This window comes from Nicotiana sylvestris, chromosome 1 (genome assembly GCF_000393655.2).
Source record: "Nicotiana sylvestris chromosome 1, ASM39365v2, whole genome shotgun sequence".
NCBI classification, from domain to species: domain Eukaryota; kingdom Viridiplantae; phylum Streptophyta; class Magnoliopsida; order Solanales; family Solanaceae; genus Nicotiana; species Nicotiana sylvestris.
This window is the reverse complement of record NC_091057.1, coordinates 98,632,511-98,657,599: the sequence shown is the minus strand read 5'-3', so window position 1 is coordinate 98,657,599 and position 25,089 is coordinate 98,632,511. Positions and strand designations below refer to the sequence as shown.

The window sequence follows — 25,089 nt, the reverse complement described above, 5'->3', positions numbered from 1 at the left end:
TGAGCCAATCAGAATAAAGCAAGAGAGTTCATATGTAGTTGGACTGTCCATCCTCTATAACTATAAATAGAAGGGTTACATAACTCTCAAGGGACATTCAGAGTTGGAGAAGAATATTCCGCAATTGGTGAATGCATCTATAAACAAATAGATCAATCATCAAGTGCTTAGTTCTTCAACAAAGGAGTGATCAACAGAGTTCTTTCCGGAGATCAACCCGTAACAACAAAGTATTGCTCGACGTTCTTGGCGATTAAATACATCACAAGGAGGTCTGCATCATCCTACAATCGAGAAAGACGCTTCTCAAGCCTTCGAATTACGGATAATTTTAAAGAGGAGAATCAAGGGATACATAGAATTGTACTCACAAATATTTATCAATAAAATCTCTTTTTCTTCGTATTATTTTTGTTGCAGTTTATTTTTCTTCTTATGAAAATTTGTTGCAAACAATAACAACAAAAAATTTCATCATAGGGAAAATGCATTAGTACCCCCTTGACCTATACCCGGATTCCCAACTACACACTTTTTCTTTGCGGGAATCCTATTACCCCCCTAAACTTATTTCAAGTGGAATTATTTGCACCCTTAACGCTGACGTGGCAGAGTGTGCGTATTTCACTCTTCCAAAGGAGAGTGAGAAGCAAGAAAAAACGATTTTCAGATTATTGTTTATTCTATTTTACCATTTTTTCTTACTTTTTTTTCCTTTTCCTTTTTCTTTGTATTTTTTCTTTTACTTTTTTTTTCATTTCTTCTCTAATTCCGGCAATTCATTCACCGGCGACTTTGTCTAACTATTTTTCTTCTATTTTTTCTTTTCACACACAAATTAAACTATCAAAAAGATCTATTCATAAGCAAAGCAAAATACACTCAGATTTGGGGGTAAAAATTCATCATCGAAAAACCTTTCCAAGCCGAATAAAATGATGTATTGAAATTTTAACTGAAAAAAGTTTTCTCAGCTTATATTCGTTTTTATTTCTTTTGCTCTTCCTCTCACTCATAAATTACACTTTCAAGAATAATTTATATATATATATATATATATATATATATATATATATATATATATATATATATATATAAAACAAAACACACTTAGATCGGGATAAAAATCTATCGTCAAAAAAAAATTCGCCGAAAAAATGGTGTTTGTAAAATTCCGACGACCATCATTTTATGCCGCCAGTGACCAAAACAAAAAGAAAGAGAATGAAATAATAAAAAAAAATGAGAATAATAAGAAATAAGAAAAAAGGATAAGAAAAAGAAGAAAGAATCAAAAAAATACTAAAAATATATGTGAGGGCGCATGTAACTCACCACTTGCCAAGAGTTTAGTTGTCTAGTTTTAGGGTGCAAATAATTTCATTTAAAATAAGTTTAGTGGGGTAATAGAATTCCCGTAAAGAAAAAATGTATAGTTGGGAATCCGGGTATAAGTTAGGGGTACTTATGCATTTTCCCTTGATCATTCATTAAGATCTTATTAATGATTCTCCAATGTTTTGGATAATTGACTTTGAAGTACTTATCCAGCAGTCATCCTGCCTTGGAGAAAAACATTTTTCCTAATTTTGTTCATATTAAATGTTGAATTTCCACCATAGTCCAAATATATTATACTAAATTCTACGAATACCTAATATGATTGACAAAAATTTAGCAGTCATCTAAAGGATGACGAACTTTTGGTATGTAATGACAAGTACCATTAAGCTCCTAGAATTGCATAATATGTTTAATTTAGGAAGGAAATAAGAAGTATTGTCTTCGATATTCTATTTTTTATCTCAAAAAGATAATCGCGCCCTTTTCTATTAACTGTTCAACTGTCAAAGAAAAAGAAAAAGAAAAAGAAAAAGAAAATTGGTTGAACTAGATGAGGTAAAGACGCAGCCCTACTCCACCTCTCTTTAATGCGTCTGCGGTCTGTCCCATATTCATTTCGCTTACCTACTTATCTCTGTTCCTCTTTCTTTTCCAAAGAAAAAAAAAACTTCAGAATATTTGGAATTTCCGTACCACACACCATATCCATTCCATGTTTCCATTAACTCCTATTTCTAACGTTGTTCTCTTGTCACTTTCCCTCGTGCCATTCACTTGATTTATCACGCTTTAAACTTAATTAGTTAAAATCAATTATATAAATCTTTCATGTGCATTTGGTTCTATTTAAGTAAATCTTATAAAGACCCTGCTAATAAACATTAAGTGTTTAAATTAATTTTTTAAATAAATAATTATGTTTTTGGTGCAAATTCTAAAATTGGTAACTGGCAGTTAATATATTAGTTAAAAAATGTTTTAAAATACGGTACACGCTTTTTGTAAAAATAATTTAAATGCCCTTAAATTTGTCTACAAAAAAAAAACTACAAAAAGTTAAATGACTAAGGACTAAAATGGAATAAAAAGGAAGTAAGAATTTTGTTTTGGAAAAGATCTTTTTAAGAATACAAGAAAACATAAATCAAAATTTTAAAATACATATTTATGCTAAATAAATTTCTGCATGATTCAATTAATAGTTGTTAGTACATACAATATCTTAGAGCTCTTTCCGAACTAAAACCAAAAGCCTTCTCTTCTTTTATCGGTTTCCTCATAAATACCCCCCTCCACTCTCTTTCTGACGACCCTATTTATTACCCGCCCCATCTCCATTTCCCATTTTTCTCCTCAAATCTGGAAAAATGTCCACCTTTTTTCCTCAGCCTCCGCCATTCCCGATGCCTTTCACTACCACCGTCAACGGCGGAGCTACTCCTAACACCGCCATTACTCAACCTGTTGATAACAATCTTCTCAGCGATAATAATACTCCTTCACCTTCTTCATCATCGTCTTCCTCTTCTTCGATCATTATAGTTATCATTGTTATTGCATCTGCTATTATCGTTTCTGCTTCTATATACCTCATCCTTCGCGTGATCTCGCGGCGGTTCCACCGCTCCTTCCGTACATACGCCGCGGCGGATGATGTTGTCTCGCATTCTGCTGCTGCTACGGCGGTTACTGAAAACCGTTGTTTTGATGACCGACGGAGTTCGGAGGAGGAGAAATTGGTTGATTCGTTACCGCTTTTTACGTTTGGTTCTGTTACTGGAAATTTAACCGGTGTCGACTGTGCTGTCTGTTTATCGAAATTCGAAAAGGATGATCAGCTGCGTCTGCTTCCGCTATGTTGTCACGCATTCCACAGCAGTTGTATAGACGCTTGGCTCGTAACAAACCAGACTTGTCCGCTCTGCAGGTCTACCGTGTATCCTACGGACGCAGATGTGCTTAGTAAAGTGTTAGCGGTGGAAAACGCCGAGGCTCGCGGCGGAAATGAGCTGCGACATAACGGTAGTTTCCGAATTGAGATCGGTAGTGTTAGTCGCCGTCGTGGTACTTCTGATTCCGACGCAGGTGATGGTCAGAGATCGTATTCTATTGGCTCGTTCGAGTACATTGTCGATGACGGTTACGAGCTTTCCGTAGGGTCCATACACCGACGTGGAGTTTCTGAATGCACCGACAAGGAATCGATCGGTGTTCCAGTGCCGGCGCCACCTGGAGAAAGTATAGCTTCAGATGTTTCCGGTGGTGGACGAAGTTGGCTTCGAGATTATGTTGACAGAATTGGTTCACTTTCTCTTTCGTCCCGCACAATGTCGTTCCGGAGCTCCGGAAGGTTTTTCAACGGCAGTAGCCGGCGGAACGACATCGTCGTGCCTATCGATGATTTGGAAGCTGGCCGGGTTGGGGAGGAGATTAGCGAGTTGTTTCGGTGGCTCTCAGGGGTATGAATTTGTATATTCGATTGCATTGCAGGGGCAAATTCGTCTTTCAGTATACTCTCTTGATAAAAAAACAAAAAACCACTAGAATTTGCTATTTCCACTCTCATATCCATAATTTTTGTGAGTGGATTTAGCAAGAATTGGAGTGTAGATAGTAGAAACAATTTAACCAATTTTTTACTTTTCTTCCCATTTTCTTTTTAATCAAGGTAAAGCATGTCCAAGAATGCTAATGATTCTATTCTTTACAGTTTACGAGGACTAAAAATTTACTAAGTCAAAATAGCACCATTTTTGGAGTGATTTTGGGGATTGAAATAGCTAGTGATGAGTTGGTTGGGGTTTTAAACTTTAAAATGAATTTGATCTGGTGGGGAGAAAGAAATCATATCCAAAACTAGCCTTCTCATTAATTTTTCAACTTAGTTGGAACTTTACTTGTTCAATTGGTATTCGATCTTTTAAAATTCTAAATTACCTACTAATAATATCATTAACAAGATAAGGTCAACGTTTCATATGTAAGGATCGCCAAGTTAGTTAACCAAAACCCCAAGCAAATAACACATGGTTTCTATGAATCTTTTGCCATATTTAGTGGGGATCATGATAATTTCCTACGATTTAAAATGAATTTGGCACTGTAATCAACTACGATGGTTTTATTTCGAAATAAATGCAGTTTTTACTTTTTCTCTATGCAATGGTAAATTTCCTATTTATAGATTGAGTTGACATCGCATATATTGAACAATTTAAGTAGCTTTATTAACTTGAAAACTTTAGTCTTACTTAAATATGCTGAAAAGGAAAGAGATCCCTAATAACTACTAGTTCTGTTATATGTGCATGACCAAATGCCAGTCCTTCAAATTTGATGACTCAATTTCTAGATGGGAGCAAAAAGGTGTCAACTCCCAAGTTATGAATTGTGAGAGTAATAACACTATGCCCCATTTAACCGTAAAAGTTTGGTCATCTATTTACTTTGCTCATGGACCCAATACCCTCGTTCCTCCGCCCCACCCCCCACAAAAAGACCCACAATAAATGGAACAAAACAAAGATTGTTTCACTCTCCTTTCTGTGAATGTGAAACACCAAACCAAACTGGCGTGAAATAAATATATATTCTTTTCTTGAGTCGGAAGTCCATCGAAAACAATCTTTCTACTTCACACAAGTTAAGACTTAGATTTGTGTGCCCCAAACTCTACTTGTAGAATAACACTGAATATATTGTTATTATTGTATATACTATGTATTATAAAAATAAAACATGCATTTATTGTTGCAAATTTGATGTGTTGGCGGCGGTGGTGATGATGGGAGGATTTTGCGCGATTTGAAAAGCACAACGTATCGAAATTATGCCAGCAAGTTGTTTATAGTTTTGACATTCTTTGGTCAACCTACCAAAGTTGCGCAAACATGTGACGTGAATTATCCCATAGTATTACATTATTAGGTTATCTATTTATTTTGTCCCAAAGTCCTTGTTAAAAATTTCAAACCTTCCCATACACATTGATTCTTTGTCGTGCGCTGTCATAGATCTTTTCCTATCTGGCGTAGATAACGACAAATACCTCAGTTAACCCTTATTATTTACATAATATTGACTTCTTTATTTTTGTAAATTCTTGGTTTTTATTTGTATGCATATGCACAAAGAAAACATGGAGTAATTAAACTTTTTTATTATTATTTTACCCTATGTTGCACGAATCTAGAATTGAACTTGCTCTTCAAGAAAATATTTGTCATCTACCGTTATCTCAAGCCATTTAATCAAGTCATTGTAATCTATCTAATATTGTTATGGAAGTCTTCTTCAATAAATTAATATTTTAAGAATTCTTGGTAAATGATTAATTTCTATCCTATTTTCACAGCTGCATATAAGTGTTTCCTAATAAATTATATAGATGTTTCTTGAACATTAAAGAATTGAAGTCCATTATCAAAAGAGTTGAATTGGAATGCCTAAAGTAAATAGGATTATACTGAAGAGTATTAACTTTTCCTGCATGAGTTCACATCCTTGTATAGAATAGAAAAAGGAAAAGAGACAAGAACAAAAGAAAAACAGTTGATCCAACCAACAATAAAGCACGGCCATAGGGGCAAGTATATGCTTTAAGCAGGATTACTACTTGAGGTTGTCGTAGAAGAATCTTTTTTTCAGGTAAATTTGATGTCATTTGTTTCAGGATTTAGAGAAAGAAACAACATAAATACTTAGTTGATCCAACAGAATCAAAAGCAGCAACTTTTCTCCATTTTGTCTTTAGTATTTCTACTATATATTTACTTGTCATGCACGCAGTCAAGGCATCTCTTTCAATTTTTTTTATGTGGATAAAGGACTCAAGTATGCAGCCAAATCTAAAGCAAACATTCGTCCACCAACTTTTTCTTTGTCAAAAAATCTATTCTTCTTTTCATATTTTCCTCTTTTTTTACAACTAATTTGTAGAGGCTCCCAAGATTGATTTTATTGTATGATATATAATTATTATGGCGCAGAATCAATGTATACTTACCTAGTCTATCGCATTAGATAGTGTTCCGACACACCAGTAAAGATACCAAATAACTCTATTCACCAACAGCGGAAAGAAATGACCTAGCGTATTTAGCTCTTACGAGAGTTGAACACTGATTTCATCCATCTCATTAACCACGGCCACACTCTTATTGCTTGTGAGATTGATCCCTTTTTACGTGGGATCATGGTTGTTGTTTATAGAAGTTTCTTTAAAGGACAAGTGTGAATTTGAGGTTAGTAGAGGTAAATTAAGTTATAAAAGGCTGATTAGATTATTAAGTCAACTTAATCTCTATAAAGCACATGAGTCATCCAGCAAACTGCGTCTTGTCTATGGCACAGTGACAACAATATTAGGTGGGAAAAAATAGATATTTTCCATGAAATATATTACTTGCCAAATATAAATGGTGTCTCCTTTGAGTGCCCTCTGCCTTTCTTTTGGTTTTGGTAAGACCAACTATGTATGTGAACTTCACCAACTCTTTCATTCATTGTGATCAGGTGGCTCCATATCTCTACAATTACTTTTGGTCATAGAGAGCACACTACATATCCATATAGAGAGAGTTGAATGTTTTGAAAATATATATTTTTTAAGTCTTTAGGTGTCACAAAAGAAAATTTGGTTCTGTGGTACGATAATACAGACTTAAAATCGTGGATTCGCCTTTGATTTTAAATAGATCGTGGAATAGTAATCCCTATTTTATTATTCAGCTTAATTGAATAAATTCCGTAGCCATTCTCCAGTTTTCAGAAGACTCTTTTCATTACATGCGAATCTGCATAATTTTACACAGGCTAAGAGATATTAGGTCCAAGTCTCACCAGAGTATTCTGCTAACTGATGATAAACAGAACAAATATCATTGCAACAAAACCAAAATATGGCAAAGAATCATGAAAAGCTGTAAGACTCCTAGTGCATAAAATTTTGTATATATGCTAGGATTTATGTCCTTGTGGCAATATGGTAAGAGAAACTCTTTAGAACTCAGAGCTCAAATGGATCTTTGGCTATGTATACAATGAGTTACATTAGGATCTCCTGCATATAATGTTGTGTTATGCAAGGCAATGCTAGTTAATGAATGTATCAGCAACAACAATAATCCCAGTGTAATCCCACAAGTGTGGTCGGAGGAGGGTAGCGTGTACGCAGATCTTACCTCCACCTCGTGAAGGTAGAGAAGCTATTTCCGAAATGAATGTATCAGCAGTAGAAGAAAAATACCCATACACATGGACATTCATGTTCTCTCCTTTGGTAGCTGAGCTTAGGTCGATGAGATAAAACAAGCAAATTTATTGCAATGCTTTGATCGGTATGTTGTCTCTTGACAATCTGTATGTTCACTATGTTTCATGCAGAAAAAGAGAACACTAATTCCAAAATTCAGTATCATGAATGGGTTTCCATGGTTGATTCAGCAGAATGCATGACAAAATTTTAGCTGAGTGCAGACATTGTTTTGTCAAAACAGTTTGAAAAGGAATTGTTGAAAGTGGATAATACAGAACAAAACCAAAATCCAAGTTTTGTTCGATAAAAGTCCTTCATCTCTATGCGCTCTGCTGCAAGGGAAGCTGTTTCCACTATAACACCCTTTCTTCTGCTTAATCCCCTCACCAAGATCATCAAGTACGAATGTGGTATTTCTCTGGCTACTACTAAACAGAACACACCATAAGTAAGGTCCATTGTGCTTGTGAGCTTTGATAATACCAACTCCAACTTCAGTATGAGTTTTATTCCTCAAAAGAGAAAGAGTCCTTTTGTCATGAACAAGTGCATTTGAGAAGGCTTCTGATGGCTCAAGATATTTGTGTTGACAGCCAAGTATGTAGCCAGATATGGTTCCAAAGGTGGGTAGCTCGACACCACAGTTTGGTGCAAAAACTTCAGTGAAGTCGTCTTCTGGAGGCTGACAATTTACACTGTTGTTAGAAGTGCAATTCCCCATACATTCCTCTGCATATTGTAAGGCTATGCACCCAAGTCCAGGACTATTACTAAGTTGAGGAAGCTTTTGTGTAGTTCTGTTCTTGTTGATGATATCAACAAGGTCATTTGCAGAATTCCCTGTAGCATTAAACAAAGAAAATATTAAGTGCTGGTTCAAGGAAAGGATACTAAATTCACTTCCTTTTTTTAAAATTCATCAGTTGCAAAACGTTACTATTGCGATGTCCAAAAAACAATATAGTTCAGCTAGAAAAATTTGCTCAAATCCCTCCTGCTAACTTAATTAACCATCCCGAGCTCTCAAGGTCCATCAAGTGGTGTCAGATTTACAAGTTGAAACTTGACCCTTTTTATGTCATTTCTTTTAAAATTTTCATGTTGTATTCTTTTATCTATCCAAAGACACAATATGGTTATGGCCCCTGCTTGTAACTAATATCAGATAATAGGTTCTTACAGCCATCAGTATCTGTCCCTCCAAGCTTAAACATCAGGCACTGGCCAAGTTGATACTTATCCGTTTTCCTCTTTATGATACTTTCTTTAGAGTATTGACTTCTCCAAATATTGATATCCTGGCCCTACCATAGCTTGTCCAGTCCTTAGAGGAATTACAGTTCCGGCTCCGTATTTGGAAATCTTAGTATTGCATGACTAATACCAGTTTAAAACTGAACTTGTAAATCCTTCCTTTAACTTCTTTTCTCTCTTTCTTTTGTGATAAATAATCCTTTCTTCAGCTTCATAATTTAGGATCACCAAAAACTCCAACTAGGAACATAATGGGAGACAAACAGGAGTACAAGAAGAGCATGTAAAACTTGCAAATGATGGAGGACTCAGGAAGTAAACAAAGGGCTCTACAGAATGAATGTAAGAGTGGACTAATTAACTACCTACTACTTCTTCTACCACTTTACGTTTTCATCAGTTATTTCAAGTTATTAAATGTGGAGAATCTAGACAAACATACACTCTCTTGAGTGTTTATTGAGACATAGGTACTAGAAAGCTAAGCAGGTTCTCTACTATTCAAGTTCTCCATATTCAAATCCGTTTCAGTTGCTCAGTAGGTACTAGAAAGCTAAGTAGGTTCTTGACTTTTCTTAAAGAACTGAGAATATGTTAGACAAGCCATAAAAAGCTCTGAGCCAGGTATTCAGTCAGAACATGGAATGCTGAATACAATAATTAAGATTGTGGATGGAACTAAGAACATAGTGCATCAAAGTAAGGCAGATTGCAACCTCGATTTAATCATATGAGCGACGAAGATTCACAAAAGGAAGCACGATAAGCATTGTGCTTCCCAAGGCAACCTGTGACTCACAACGGGAGAAGGGGATGGAATTGTATCAGTGGGTGGTAGTGCCTACCAAGCAAGAGTTTCTTGGAGAGCCCTAATGTAATCCAATTTTTTTTTTTGTAGTAAGTAAATGTGTACTAATTGCAAGATACCAGCCCGGACAGTGACACCGTATTGTTTTGAGGGATGCCACCTTTTTGCCCACCCCCTCTCGAAGGTTAAAAGAAATCACAATTTGTATGTCGTGCTAAAAAATTGTTCTTTTGGTCTTTGATGTTCCTAAAAGAAATCTGGCTCCACCTCCGGGTACAGCTAAAGATCGAAATCGGTTCAATGGGAGCCAGTGGATATTGGTATAAATTATATCCACAAACCCAAATATAGGCCGGGATTGTTATAACAAATACATTACTATAGCATGCATAGTAAATGGTAGTGTTTGCAACGAATTTTCGACATACGAAAATAAATTGCAATCACAAAAGAATAAAGTAATTTTATCGATCAATTGGTGAGTACAATTCTGTTTCTTCCTTATATTCTTCTCTCTTGATTATCTCTGTGGTTCGAGGGCTGAAGCAGCGTGTTTCTCGAACGTAGGATGATGCGGACCTTCTTGGATGTATCTGATATCCATGAAAGTATGTTGTGGATCTTCTTAAGTATTTGATTATCAAGAATTATCCGGCCACATCTTGATCTCTTTGTGAGTATCCCATGAGATACTTTTTTAAGGAAATAAGGGTTAGGGTAGAGTAGCTTTGATAGATAGTCTCCAAACAACCCTAATAGACTCCTAGAATTTCAAGAGTAGTGTATTGAATTTATGATTTAGCCCAAATTTCATATATGCTTGATCCATTAAAATTTCGATGTCTACAGGTGGTAGTATTATGCAGCACCATTAGGAAACAAAATAGCTAAGTGCTTCTTCTTTCTCTAGACATGTATTCTCACAAACACCAAAGACCTTTTTCTTCCTATCTCACAAACACAAAATAGTTAGGAAGAACACATGTAGCAAATATAAGGGGTTATATGAGTAATCTATAAGAAAGCAACATTGTAAAATTGGAAATTGTCTAGTAAAGCTAAAACATGAACTGAGATCAACTAGGCAAAACCTAACTGGTCATTTGTTCAGTAATGTCAAAACATTAACTAAAATCAACTAAGCAAAACCTTGAATCTATAGCCTAATTGCAAAGCCACATCCCTACTCTCTCAACATGTTTTTTTCTTTTCAGCAATAACATTTTTCATCAAATTCCTTCAGTTTAAACAAAAGAACATTATTCACAACAAGGTTTTGTCAGTTATTTTTTAGACTATGAAGATAACCCACCCATCCAAAGCTGGGTTTTGTAGAGCATAAACTTGTTAGACTACATTATTGGAAACTGAAGACACTAAAGTAAAATTTCTAAATGCTGAAAGTAGCCAAGAAAATAAAAGGAATGAGGCAATTTAAGTGTAGAGAGTAGATTACCATGGTACTCGGAGGAAACCACAACAGCTAAGAGGAGACTACAAACAACAAAATACTGAAAGCAGCAGAGCTTCTTCACCATCATCACAGCCACTCACAACCCAGACTAAAACCCAAAAATGTGAGCTTGATAAAAAAGGGAGAAAGTTAAGATAAAACGGAAAAAGAAGGAAACTTTCTGGGATAAAAAAAAAAAAAAAAGGGTATTTGCCTTTAACAATGTAGAGTGTGTACTATGGAGAGTTAAAAGGGACAATGGGGTTCATTTTTTGGTGGAAAAACAGAGTGATCATTAGCAGGAAAGTAGACAAATTATTGAATTTCTTGCAGTGAATTGAGGAGAAAAGAAGAGAGTGGTGGTCCCAAGTAGCCGTTCGTTACTTCCCTTTTTGGCTTAGGAATGGGACTAAGGTTTAAGAAATATACTAATACAGCTTATTGTATGGGTCAAAATCTCACCACACGTGGATTAACATTAAAAGAAATTGTAAGGGGGCGACTAAGTTGTGGCCGTACCCACAAGGCGTAGTAACGATGAGTATCGAGCCATCAAAAAGTTTGTACATCAAAATATATGTCAGTAATACTTAAGGGGAGCGATGTAAAATATAATTAAGATTGAGAGTATTCTAGCTAAAGACCGCTGGACAAAGAAAAATATTTATAATATATATAGGAGGCGAGAAGACAAGAAAAATGGGCATCTCTCCCAAAATAGGGAAAGACAAAGGAATATGAAAAGATCTCTAACAACAATAAAGCGAAAGCTTAGATCTTGGTTGCAAATCTTTGTAATTGTCATTGCTGAATCACTAAAGACAGATCTCATAGTTATCAATGACATTCCTTCCTTTCTTTCTTTGCTCTTACATTACAGAATAATATGTTAAGAATGTAAGCCTATCCTTTATATTTGATATCTTATATGGTCCCAGAAAGTTTAAAAGCTTGATTATATCTTATTCTCTTATTCAATGTGCTTAGATCTAGAGTTAATTATCCTTACCTAAGATTTATCTTCTATTTTCATCATTAATTAGTTTAGCAAAAAGTTAGATACTTTTTGGTCAAACAATTTGGCGCCGTCTGTGGGGATTTTTTAGCCAAATTTTTAGTTTTCTTTAGATCTAAAACTAGCCAAGTATCACTTCCGCGCTGTCATAACCTCACCATCTCGGTATAAACACTAACTTGAAAAAGTGATAGATAAGCTTTTGAGATAACCAAACCAATCTGGGTCAGATCTCTGCATGAAATCGAAATTATATTTGATGTCTATGCAAAACCCATGCTTCATTTGTAGCGATGGGTTTGACATATCATATGCATGTTTAAAGTAGGATCACGGTCACTACGCGCTTAGCATGACCGCAATCCTATTTGACGTATTTACCTTATACACTGGCATGTACTCCCACCTCTTAGGAAGGGACGATAGCCTACTGTGTGATTCTTTGAAATAATGGGCGTATCCTGCCTTATTTTCGTACCCACACGCACTATGTGATTTATGAACAAAGTATGACATGTGTTTCCTTATTGTTTGCGCATATCGGACGGGATCGGATCGGGACTTGGCCTCGAGATCCCAACAGGCAAAGTAAGTCCAACCCACGAAAAGCCTAGACGCGACTAATGACGAAGCCAAATACGGCTGCCAAATCTGAAATCGCCACTCGAGCACGGGGCGAAGCGAGTGACCCTACAACACCATTCTCCCTTCACCGACTTACCAGACCGAGGTAACAGGCAATTTCGTTTGGATTTAACTTATCATACTCTTTTTGGCTCAGAGCAGGAACGCGAGCATTCTCACAGGTACGCGAACAAGGAATGAACGCCACCAAACACACAAGTAGAAAATGTTATGTACCGTACCATCTCGCAAGCAATGACCGAGCAAAGCCCTTTGCGCCGTACAGTATTACAAATAACAGAAACGGCTCAGAACAGGCCGATATTACTAAGAAACAATCTCATAAACTGGAGGCTGAGCAATTGGTCCATGAAACAGATAGTTTCCCCAACACCGGAAAAGCATGGGCTCGAAAAGCTTGGTGCCCAGTAATCCGAGCAATAAGTTCATCGTCCGTCTTGCCAACGGCCTCTCCAGGCTGGGCAACGAAGGGGCCCGATAAACCGGGACTCACCCCGACGTACAATACTCTCCATTGAAAGCCAAATTAAATAAACCGGGACTCACCCGACGCACGTCCTATGCATGTTTAAATTGTGTTATATTTATGATTCCAATTTACTTGTTTTAGTAGTATTGGCTTGTTATTTCACGTTGCATGTTGTTTATTTTTTAGTTAGAATTGATAGATTAGTTTTGTCAAACATTTGAATAATGTGATTGTAGGCATCTAAATTTTATTGGATTTAAATCCATAAAATTATTTGGATTATATTTTTAAATTCAAGATATATTAGTTCAAATAAATTTATTAGCCTAATATAATTGGATTAGTTATATAGGTTCAATATATATGGATTAAATAAATACGTTCAAATCCATTGGTTAAATGGGCTACAAGTGATGAGCCCGATTCATTAGGCCCAATAAGTTATCTTCCTAGAGGCCCAGTTTGGTACCACGTGTCAAATGACGTGGCATGCCAAGTCAAACAAAAAAGCCAATAGAATCGTGCCATGTGTCGAAATGACAAGGCATGCCAAGTCAAATTAAAGGGCCAATGAAACCGTGCCACATGTGCAAGTGACATGTTCCAGCCAATTAAATACGGCCTTGTCATACTTCAATTTGATTGGTCGGAAAGAGTTTGTTCTTATCATAACTCATCCCTTCCACAACTATAAATAAGGGTCTTCATGCCTCAGAAAAGACACTAGAAGTTATAACAAGAAGCAAGAAAGAGCTCGTGGATCAAACACTGCAAATTCCTCCACAAGTTTCAAGCAATCAAGTTCAAGCTAAAGAACGAAAAACAAATCAAGTTCGAGCTCAAGAACGAATAACAATATCAAGTTCGAGCTCAAGAACGAAGAATAAATCAAGGTCAAGTTCAAGCAATCAAGCTCAGGCTCAAGAACAAGATCATCGTTCGTGGCAACAACTACATATTCAAGATCAAGCTCAAAGGCCCTTGGATTTATTTACTACTGGAAAGAAGAATCCGAGGATTTATAGAGATTGTACACTCAAATTATTTGAGATCAAATTCTACTATCGTTGCAATATTTTTCGGTCACGATTTTATTTTCTCGACGCAAATTTATTGTTTACAATGATGACATTATATTGTTAAATATTAATTTATTTTATCAAACATGCATTCTAGATATTCTTACAAAGCGTATATTTTTAATTTTTATAATTAATTAAACTAAATATTATTAATTTAATATATATATATATATTATTACTAATTAATGTACATTCAAGAAAAAATATGCATCTTAAATTTCAAATCTAATATCATTTATACTTATAAAAAATTAGTTACAGAATATATTTATTATATTAACTTTTAAGTTTTGATAATTGCATTATTTATAATTTAATTGAACTGTGTAATTATAATTGTGCAATAAAAAAATACACTTATAATTATACTTTAATTACGTTATGAAAAACAAATAGGTCATCATAATTACTATATTGTATAATTACTAGATTGTGTAATTACGATTAATTTTAGTTACCGGGTATCTTTCCAAATAGACCCTTACAAATCTATTATACAAAATTTTGAGGCATAGAAAATGTAAATTTGTGAATTACAATTCGAACAATCCAGAACAAAGACGAAGCCAATAATCTTTTTGACAAAGTTTTACAATTATACCCCTCACAACCCCTTTAATTGCCCTTATTGGACTGGGTCACCAAACACCTACTGTAGTTTATTCTCTATATACGCACTGTAAACAGCAGCTGCTCTCGCCTTATCCATGGCTTCTACATTCATTGCGGTGGCTAAGCCATTCACCTCTCACTCCACAAATCTTACCTCTTTCTCTACCCAAAGACCTATAGGTACATATCTCTTTCTCGATAGAAATTCCCCTTTAGCTGAAACTGTAATTTTTATGTTTTCTTGTTATTTTCTTTACTTTCTCATTTACCCCTTTTTCGGTTTTGTACAGGTCTGAAGAGAAATTCTTTGAGAATTAATGCCATTTCCAAGAAATGGGAACCCACAAAGGTGACTCCTTTTATGCTTATTTAAGTCAATGTAATATTTGTTCGTATTTGAAGAAGGAAAATTAAGAAATGGTAGCTTGGTTACTTATTTTGTTTGTTTGAATATAGGTTGTGCCGCAAGCTGATAGAGTTTTGATTCGGTTAGAAGAATTGTCTGAGGTACTTTTACAGATGTCCCTTAATTGTGTTCTCTTTTTTGCCAATTCGCCTAGTTGAATTTTATTGTATAATATTGCAAGAACTGGACTTGTGTCTTAAAGGAGCTATCAAGTTAGGGCCTTTGAGAGCAGTGATTTGGGCACCGCATTGTGGTGTATTGTTTGACAACTAGATACGACTGTGTAACTCAAATTTCCATAGATGCTCAAAAGGGCCTCGACTGTTTTGCAATAAGTAGCATAACAAAAGTTAGTCCTTTTGTTTCTTTCTTAAGAGTCTCTCCATGAGAGCAAACTTAATATTTTAAAAGTGCTGTTAACTAGGTGCTAGATGTTTGGTGCCAATGATTTATACTGTACATCAGGAAGGTTATTTTTATTAAAGGATCAAGCTAGCTTAAATCATATGGATATAATGTATGCGTGTGATGCTTCATTTATGAAAAAAAAGAAGAAGAAAAGACATATTAGTCCAGCGTGTTATATGTATATAAAGATTCATCATGCAATGGTCACACCAAGAATGAGTATCTTAGTAGGCGTTTGGACATAAAAAATGAGAGATTTGACGAAAAAAGTAGTTTTTGAAGTTGAGTTGAAAAAATATATTTAAAAACTCAGATTGTGAAGGAAAACATTTTTTCAAACTTGAAACTCATCTTCAAAATTTCTTGAAACTCATCTATGTATAACCAAACAACATTTTGAAGATAAGTTTTTGAAAAAAGGAAAAAATTCTTATGGACAAATGGGTCCTTAATCTTTTTAAAACTTTCTCAATGAACTTCTACTACATTTTTCAGATATGACTACATTGTTCTACTTTCGGATTGCTACAAGTATTATGGAGTCCAACGAGCATTTCTCCTCTATGTGTCCTCCCAGCCACCTACTCCTCGTTATGACTGTTTCTTATGTGACTTGGTGTTTGTTATGCTCCTAGAAATTTTAATCGCTGAACTGAAAAGAAACAGTTATGCATGCTGTTAAAGAAGTCTGGATGATGTGTTGATGCAACTTGCAAGTTATTTGACCTACATGAATTATGGCGCAGAGGTGCTTAGCATAGAATAATTTTGGTTTGTCTACTGTTATATAAGACTGGCCAGCTACACAGCAGTAAGGAGGCCTTTCTGTAATATTTACTGAAAGAAAGAGTTTGTGTGCAGAAATCTGCTGGTGGAGTTTTGCTTCCAAAATCAGCAGTGAAGTTCGAGCGCTATCTTATGGGAGAAGTAAGTTTTATGCATATTAATTATTCATTTGGACAGATTTTAGATGCATATGGTGGAATTAAATATCCTTTTGATGACTGACTGAGACCAATTTTGTTAATTCTAGGTTCTCTCTGTTGGTTCTGAGGTTGCTCAAGTAGAGGCGGGGAAGAAGGTAAGACTTCCGAATTTTTTGATTTTTTGAATTTCTATCAAAGATAAAAGCTTTCATTTTTATTTTATTTGTATGCTTCATGGTACTAGTTTCTTTGGAAAGAATTGTCAAGTGATAGAGCTTTGCTAATCTCTCTTTCCAAGTTCCAAGTTCCACCCCTTGGTGGAGGGGATGATGGCTTGCATTACTTATCTAAATTTTACTGATCCTTTGAGTACGTTCTTCTAAATGAATGATATGGTTCTTTTGCAGGTTCTTTTCTCTGACATCAACGCTTATGAGGTATGGGGTTTTCGTAGTGAGCTGATATATACTTGTGTTTATTGACATGCCTAAGCACCACTCTGTTTCATATATCATTTTTTTGCCTTGCTGAAAGGATCTAAATCTCTTCTTGGAAAACTAGTGCTCTTTGGAAAAATCATTTACTTATAGTATCTTCTATTTTTGATAGGCCAGTCGTGTTGCAAAATGGTCAAGACTTTTTTGGTCCGTGTTAATATCCCTTAGTGTCATAATAGGGTCTATGTTAATTTAGGGATTATGGAGTATAAGAATAACGACTGTTAAAAGTTAAAACTACTTTCACGTGATAAACATTAGTAAAATGCAACTGGCGGTCTTATTACCTACCTGAGAGGGATTTACTGGATGACTCGGAAGCCTATACAATTAGTTCTTAAGATGCTGTTCTAGGCTTTTTCAGAAATAGAGATTTGATGTAGTAAAAGGTTTGCTGTGAAGAAGATTACTTAGGATCAACAGTTCACCGTTTGCTGTGAAGAAGATAACTTAGGATCAACGCAGTTATTGAAGGGTCAAATGGCTGTTGTCATAAAATCTGCATACTATTGCTAGCCTTTAAGATAACGATATGTTGGTTGCCAAAGCAGTTAATGTTAGCTTTGGAGTCCATAGGTGGTTAGCCCTCTACGTGGCTGGTGGACTTAGCTGGTGTTAGCCCAAATCTTGTGAGGGCCTAAAGTATGACTCTAATTAGTTATACAGAAACAATGAAAAATGAATCGACATGTGTGTGTGTGTTAATGTTGTCATCGGCTCTAAATTGCTAGAGTAAGTACTTATTTGGAGCTGTGGAATGCTGTTTCAGTGTCAAAGATGGTGTCAGTTGCATTGTTTTTGGTTTGTCTGGTCTAGATTAGCTTATAGATTATTTGATGTATGCTGACTTTAGCGTTACAAGTTGTACACAGTAACTACTTTCGTTAGTGTCTGTTAATTACAAATCAAATGTTTTTCTGTAACTTGTGTATATCTCAACCTATCCAGGTGGATTTGGGAACTGATGCAAGGCATTGTTTCTGCAAGGAGAGTGAGTTGCTTGCTTTGGTTGAATAAATCATATCGTCTTCTATTTGCATTATGTTAGAGCCCTAAGTTTTGTCAGATTTGGATGTGTTGTACCACCTCATCTTTTGTAGAACAACAAAAATGTTGAGATTAATGTTTTTAGTGGATGTTATGAAGTGTTGAGATTGAGATAAATTTGCTGCTGCTTCTTTTCTTCTTCAACAAATATTACAATTTAGTCCATTTCCTCCCGCGCGATCCATCTTCATTATACGCCTATTGAGTTTATCATACGTTTCTGCAAATTCATCTGAACATGGTGGAATTATCGACCTTTCTTTTCTAGTGTCAACTGATCCTTCTAGTTTGCGCCATCTATATTGAAGCTTAATTTGACTACAAAAAGAAAGAGAACAGTAAAGGAGACATTTTCTTTATTTTTGTATATTCGCAGAACGTATCTTCTCTATACTATATATTTGACTACATCAGCAATCATAAGCCACCAAATCTACAACTAAAATCTGGCACACCTTAGAAACTCAGAATAGCATCACTTGATTTAAGGTCAACTCGCAATGGGGATTGTAATCCTTTCTACTTCTCGAGATATAATGATAGACCAAGAGGCCCGACTAGAAGGAATAGGTGGAGAAATTTTGTGTTATATCGAGTAATCCTTTTAATATTCAAATTGAATTCGTATCTTCCTATTTGCGCAGTTAAACCTCAGTGCAAAATTTGTACAGACTAGCAGGTAGGTGAAATTGACAGGCTTGAAGTCCAGCCTTTCAGCACTATGATGCGAGCTAACTCACTATCTGTACCCTATTTTTAAAAAAAATTGAGCCTCTGCTCTTATTAAATTTATTACTTGTTAGACTTCATATCACCAATAATGGAGCATGTTTAGAGATCCAGAAATTAAAATGGCTTTCGTGTAACACCATTTACAAATAGGAACATTTGATTCTAAGAACGCCTTTAACGATTGGAACATCTCAACGTCTTTCGGGTACTATAGCTTTTTATCTTCGGCATCTCCAAACACAAGGAATTTTTCGAAATGAATTAAAAAAAGGTATAAAAACAATTAACTAAAGTAAGGTGACTAGTATTTAAGAACGAACAAGAATTGCCTATGAATCCGATGCAAGGGTCGTTTGCAGCGACAACAGTTCTAACTACAAAGCAATCAACATAAAAAGTAAACCTTGAGGCTAAGTTCTAAAACTCAAATAGGCGTAACTCGATCATTCCCTCTTTCCTTTTAGGAGAATACCATGCTACCACTTTCCCAGACTGCAGAACCCTCAAAGAGTAATTTAAACTGCATACGAAATCCTCCAATTGTAGGCCAGGCCTGCCAGCCGGCGTATTGAGCAAAAACTTTGAATCTACTCTAAACACAATTGGCCCTGCGACCTGCATTTGAAACACAAACATAAATATAACACCATGGTCAAAAAAACATGCATTACAAATATAAAAAAATAAAATTCCATTCACAAAGGCACTGGTGAGGCAACTTCCGCTTTAGACATGCACTCCACTCAAGAGTTTAAGTTCTACAAGTCCTAAAGCACCATTAAGTTTCCTACGAAACAAAGCTTGTTAGTATAAAATCAGTTCTAATTTATTTGTCCTCCAAATGTGTTTCCTTGCTACTAGACTATGGAGTCTAAATCATATCTAGTATACATTCAAATGACCTCTGTAGACAATGTGACAGAAACAAATATTTGATAGTTACCTGTTGCTGAAGTATCAATTCGAGCCTGGGTGAAGAGAGCACATCTCTTGCATTATCAGCTGCTGCTTTTCTGAAGACTTTTGTAACCTGTTTGGCTAATGCTGAAGCAGATGAGACATCTAGACGAGCATCTATCCTGGTGAGGTCTCCGAACGTCTCTTTGAATTTACCATGTTGAAAAGTATAACAAAGTGAACCAAATAAATCAACACCAAAGGGCCTTCTATGCCTAGAATTGTTGAGCCATGCCTCAAGAGTTCCCCCTATACCAAGTTGAAGTACAAGATAAGGCAAGAGACTAGGAACATAAAGCTACGTTGTGAATGCTGTGAATTTGGAGTAGCACTCTGGATAGCATCACATATACACGAAATTGTCACCCCCTCCAATTTCATAAGAACTGATGATGCTAAGAAACTTGAAGGAGTTCTACTGATTCAAAGCTCTCATGAGATATTAACAAAGTTGGTCAGAATTTTTTAAGGAAAATATTGTCCGCTTCTGCAATATTCCAGGAACATGCTCAAGAATTAACCTACCCATTAAGTCAATTTAGTTACCAAAGTAAAGAAAACAATACTTCTGAAATGTATGTAATAATTATTTTAAAATGTTTCACATTGGGTACAAATAACTCCACAGAAATAATTGAAACCCCAGATTCTAGCAGAGGCAAGGCAAGAAAGTTCATACAGAGGAAAGGATAATTTCAAACTGTCTGTATATTTGAATAAACTAGACATTTATCTTCTGTGCTGGAAATTTAAATTCCAAGTCCATCGATACTTCAAATTCAGTTTGAAGGTTTAGATATAGATCTTGTATGCATAAAAGATAATCACAGTGTAGTTCAGCAAACAATGTCATAAAACAATCTGGAAACTATCAAGCTGTATCAAATCAAGTACACTATAGTTTTTTTTGTGGCCAGTGAAGTTACCAATAATTCCAGATACTGCTGCATGAGGCTCTCTAAGACGAATATCATAAGAAGGGCGATAAAACCGTCCCTTATCTGTCTCGATAACAATGTCCTCTTTTTTTTCCTTGACTCTCCACAGATCTTCGCTTTTCTCATAAGAAAAGGCAGCTTTTCCACATATTCCTTGCATCAGATTGAGTGGTGGCTCATCGGTAATGTTATCCACAGCCTGAGGATGGCCACCATTTTTATGTAAACCAAAACGATATCGGAATCCATTCTCGGAAACCAGCGATGAACAGTCAAAGGATATCGACTCTGGGACCTCCCAATATCTTCCCTTATGGTCTATGAATAGCTCAGGCCATGCTGCTTCCAAAGTAACGTCGTGCTCAGGAAGCTGCAACGAATATGGAAGAATAGTGAATCAAACATCACAATAGTAAAAGCCCATAAGCTGGGAATACAAATTAACCACATAGATGAGCACGCTATGATAGACTCATTCATAGTTACATGTATGTTATGATGTTCAATATTTAACTTCGTTAATAAGTTAGGTATTCTCAAATTTCAGGAAGATTCATCTTTTAAAAAGCGAGCTAGGAGAAATAAAACAGGGAACCTTCACTTCTCCTTATCTTATTGTACTCCAGCGGAAGCAATTTAGGATTTGTTTCTCTGCTGAATTATTCCAGTTTAACAAAGAGGCAACAGATTCCAAGTTGTTTAAACAAAAGTGAAAAAATTAAGCGAAATATCACTTAGATTAGTTATACAGGGAAAAGCCCATGATTGCCAATGCCGAAATGTAACACCAAAGGAAGTAATAAGTAGAGTAGCCTTCTAGGTTCCAAAACTCTAAGGAGTTGTTTGGTTCAAATACAATTTATACATGGATTATAATGTAGGGTTTAATAATACAGGGATTAGTAAATAGTAATGCAATTATTTCTTGTTGGCGTTTGGTCATTGTACTAAACTTGGATACACAAGATAACACTTAAAATATTTGTTTATCTTTTAAACGGAAAAATAATGAGTTTACAATTATAGCCTAGGATACTTGACCTTGATAGGCTTCTAAGAAAAAGACGCTAGATAGTTTTTGGTGTTTTATCCATGTATAGCTTATACATGGATTAGTTATTCCATGTTGGTCGTGGGATAAGATAACACACCAATTGGTGTATAATTCTATACAAGGATCAACTATACATGAATAGAAAATAAAAATCAAACGTTGTAAACTATTAAAACTACTCTATACAAAGATTATTTCTCCTTATACGTCAAACCAAATGACCCCTAACAGTGTGCTAAAGCCTGGGATTGCAAAGGGATACTAATGCATGTCCTAAACGAGATACAAATCTAGGAACAAAACAGAAAAATAACAACCAACAAAATAGAGGCACACCATTTATTAATACCTATTTTGGATGCGCAAACGGGCTTAAAGGATCAAATAAAAAGACCAACAATGCATGCCACAACCTGTCATCATTTACTAAATCTAAAAGCATCAATATCATCTTTTAAGTTGAAAACCCACCAAGCCTAATCAGAAATAAATGTTTGAGAAATGGCAAACTTTGGCAATTTTTGTCAATTTGTATCCTAAGATATTATGCACATCAAAATCAGTTTTTTAATGTGGCATTATGAAATTATGGGTTTTCATAGGATGTTGACTACCGTGGATGCAGCACTGCCATCCCTACATTAGTAATGGAAGCACATTAACGAGCAAAAATGCATCTTTAACGAAAGCATATAAGGAAATAAAAGATAGCATTCCAATAGTAGAGCACCACATGTTGAAGGACTTCAGATCCTTGCCTTATTAAGAAGCATGGCCCTGAAGCGCCGTCCTTTCTTCTCACCGTGTTCTTCAGTGCTCAATAACAGAGATGAAGAGGGTGTCAGGGATAGCTGTGAGCACACATTAAAGGCATAAAGTGATTTTTCCAAGAAATGCTTGCCAATGTCTTTTAATACTGGCAGCTCCCACTCATCTACACTGGATAACTCTGCTTTAATGTCAGAAAACAGTTTCTTTGGCCGAAACTGACCTATGAACCCAAGCCACCTATGAAGGTGAATCATAGATAAATAATTCATCTATCTTATATATAAAGAGAGGGCAATATAAAGGGAGAAAGCAGCAAATTGGGGGAGAAAAAATAGTCAGTAGAGCCTCTTTGACCAGTATGGTTGTCCAAGCACAGAATAAGCAATCAGCTATGAAAGAAATGAAGATCATAAAAATGTCTAGCTGGAAGACACAGTCAAAAGTGCTACGCTTTGAAGCAAAACACCTGATGGATAAAGAACTTTGGGAAATAGCATATTACTTCCCTACTGATTCCAGGATGTGCATTTATCACAATGTGGTTGTGGAAATTAGTTGAAAACTCTCTTCTACTTAAGAAACAAAGCTTTTTGCCCAGGCACCAAGTACATCGTGTTAGGCACTCATTTTTTTCCTCAAAAACTTTATTTGGTAAAAATTCATCCATTTCAAGTATAAGAACTTTGTGTATTTAAACAATAAATGCTTTTTTTTTTCAATCAACATAATTCTGTTTAGTATTTTAGACAGCTTGGTGTCCTTGAATTGAAGAAATATGTGCAGTTGCAAGTTCAAGTTCATCAATATTTTGCCACCTAGACAAGTCGAATTCAGTAACTATTCTGTACATGTTCAATTTGATTTTGACTTATAGAGGAAACATTTATAGTAGTAAACGTGATTTTATTTTTTTGATTGTGGTGTCTGGACTAGCTTGCGCACACTTAGACTAATTCCTGGGTTACCTACCAACACATTTTTTAAAGAGAGAACAGAAATAATCCACAGACAAAATTTTGAATCTAAATGAAATTTACTACATCATGTTGAGAAATCAAAGAGTAAGGCTACAACTTCATTAGTATGTGTTGAAAATTGTAAATAGTAGATAGTTATATTACCAGTTAGAAGTGGAAGCTTTAAACAAAAGGGAGTGAAGAGCAAAAGAGCCCAATTCCTTATTGGGAGTGGGAGAATAAGAGGGAATGATTCCCAGAGGAAACCCATTTCCGAGCAGAGAGAGTTGTTGGACTCTGAGGGCTCTGCTGGCCTTGCTGCCATCGAGCGGTTTGGGCTCTCCAGGAATGGACCGGGCCGTCGAGTCTAGGGCATTTGGTGTAGATATGTTGAGGTCCCAAAACGCTGCGTCCATCGCCGTCCTCATATTCGCCATTTTCTACACGCCGGCGAAAACGAGGTTGAGGTTGGGGGAGTGCGGATGTTTTCCTTATCTGTGACTGTCGCTCTATTTTGGAAGAACGTGACTACTATCAAAGGAGGGTTTTGAATTTGGGGTTTAGCCGTTTCCCTTCTCTTTTTCTCTTTCTTATTTTTTCCTTTTTAATTATATGACGCAGTGGGTTCTTGGCCACTTAAACTTGTAGGGCTTTTGATACACAAACTTTGGACTTTTCCATCTGAACACTCGAACTCATGATTCCCTTAACTAATAAACACTTCTGACCCTTGAGCCTATGCGTGTGTATTATACATACACAGACGTGTCCATCCAATCAGCAAATGACCAATGAGATTGTTACACGTCAAGGGCGCGAAAACAAACCCGAACTGATTGGGGTCCCCCTTTTTTAATCAATAGACCGACCAAAATCAATCATGAACTTCCATGAAATCCACCATTTTTCATTTCTAACAAAATTGGTTTTTTTGCTGCTCACCGAAAATCTTTAGATACTGTCCGATTTTACAAACTTTCCAGCGACCATACACTGTCGTTGTTCGTAGGCCGGTGCTATGTCACTCGCCGTTGATACTTTGCTATTTGTTATTACTGGTTTTCCGTTTGAGGGATTAGACTGTTTATTATAGTTTGCTTGCAATTGAATTCGTGCTTTGACTGGTATTTTTGGCGATTTGTGGATTTTTCGGTCATTGTTGGTTTCGCCGATGCTTGACTGTTGCAACCATTTCGTCAAAACTCCAAAACCGATGCTTGACTGTTGCAACCATTTCGTCAAAACTCCAAAACCGACATTCAATCCTTCAAGTAGGATTCATCATCTTCTTCGGCTTCCAAAGCACTAACCGACGAGCAAAAATCGATGATTTAAATCTTCCGCGATAGGAGGTGATTCGCCGCCTTAGGTTCTGAAACAATCGGTGACTTTGTTCGGAGAAGATGATATGGCGAGGGGAATAGAGGTTTAATGATTTTGGAGCAGGGGCTTTTTTTTT

General features: G+C 35.9%; 4 protein-coding genes across 4 annotated transcripts; 2 read left to right on the top strand and 2 right to left on the bottom strand.

The window, feature by feature from the left end:
• The first annotated feature begins 2,711 nt into the window (after positions 1–2,711).
• LOC104218660 (E3 ubiquitin-protein ligase ATL4) lies at positions 2,712–3,809 on the top strand. Its single transcript, XM_009769205.2, has one exon. The coding sequence runs from the start codon at positions 2,712–2,714 to the stop codon at positions 3,807–3,809; it is 1,098 nt and encodes a 365-aa protein (XP_009767507.1).
• A 3,909-nt stretch (positions 3,810–7,718) lies between these two features.
• Positions 7,719–11,303, bottom strand: LOC104218669 (uncharacterized). The gene is made up of 2 exons (XM_009769210.2): positions 11,119–11,303; positions 7,719–8,440 (listed from the first exon to the last, which is right to left on the bottom strand). The coding sequence occupies exons 1-2, from the start codon at positions 11,201–11,203 to the stop codon at positions 7,833–7,835; spliced, it is 693 nt and encodes a 230-aa protein (XP_009767512.1). The 5' UTR covers positions 11,204–11,303; the 3' UTR covers positions 7,719–7,832.
• Positions 11,304–14,957: 3,654 nt separating this feature from the next.
• On the top strand, positions 14,958–18,339 carry LOC104218675 (10 kDa chaperonin 1, chloroplastic). The gene is made up of 7 exons (XM_009769218.2): positions 14,958–15,118; positions 15,229–15,287; positions 15,395–15,445; positions 16,614–16,679; positions 16,786–16,833; positions 17,086–17,115; positions 18,124–18,339. Exons 1-7 carry the CDS (start codon positions 15,034–15,036, stop codon positions 18,190–18,192), a joined length of 408 nt encoding a protein of 135 aa, XP_009767520.1. The 5' UTR covers positions 14,958–15,033; the 3' UTR covers positions 18,193–18,339.
• An 853-nt stretch (positions 18,340–19,192) lies between these two features.
• Positions 19,193–24,240, bottom strand: LOC104218682 (protein TRIGALACTOSYLDIACYLGLYCEROL 4, chloroplastic). Its single transcript, XM_009769227.2, has 5 exons — positions 23,796–24,240; positions 22,662–22,911; positions 20,838–21,219; positions 19,898–20,160; positions 19,193–19,569 (listed from the first exon to the last, which is right to left on the bottom strand). Exons 1-5 carry the CDS (start codon positions 24,065–24,067, stop codon positions 19,372–19,374), a joined length of 1,365 nt encoding a protein of 454 aa, XP_009767529.1. The 5' UTR covers positions 24,068–24,240; the 3' UTR covers positions 19,193–19,371.
• Positions 24,241–25,089: the final 849 nt, after the last annotated feature.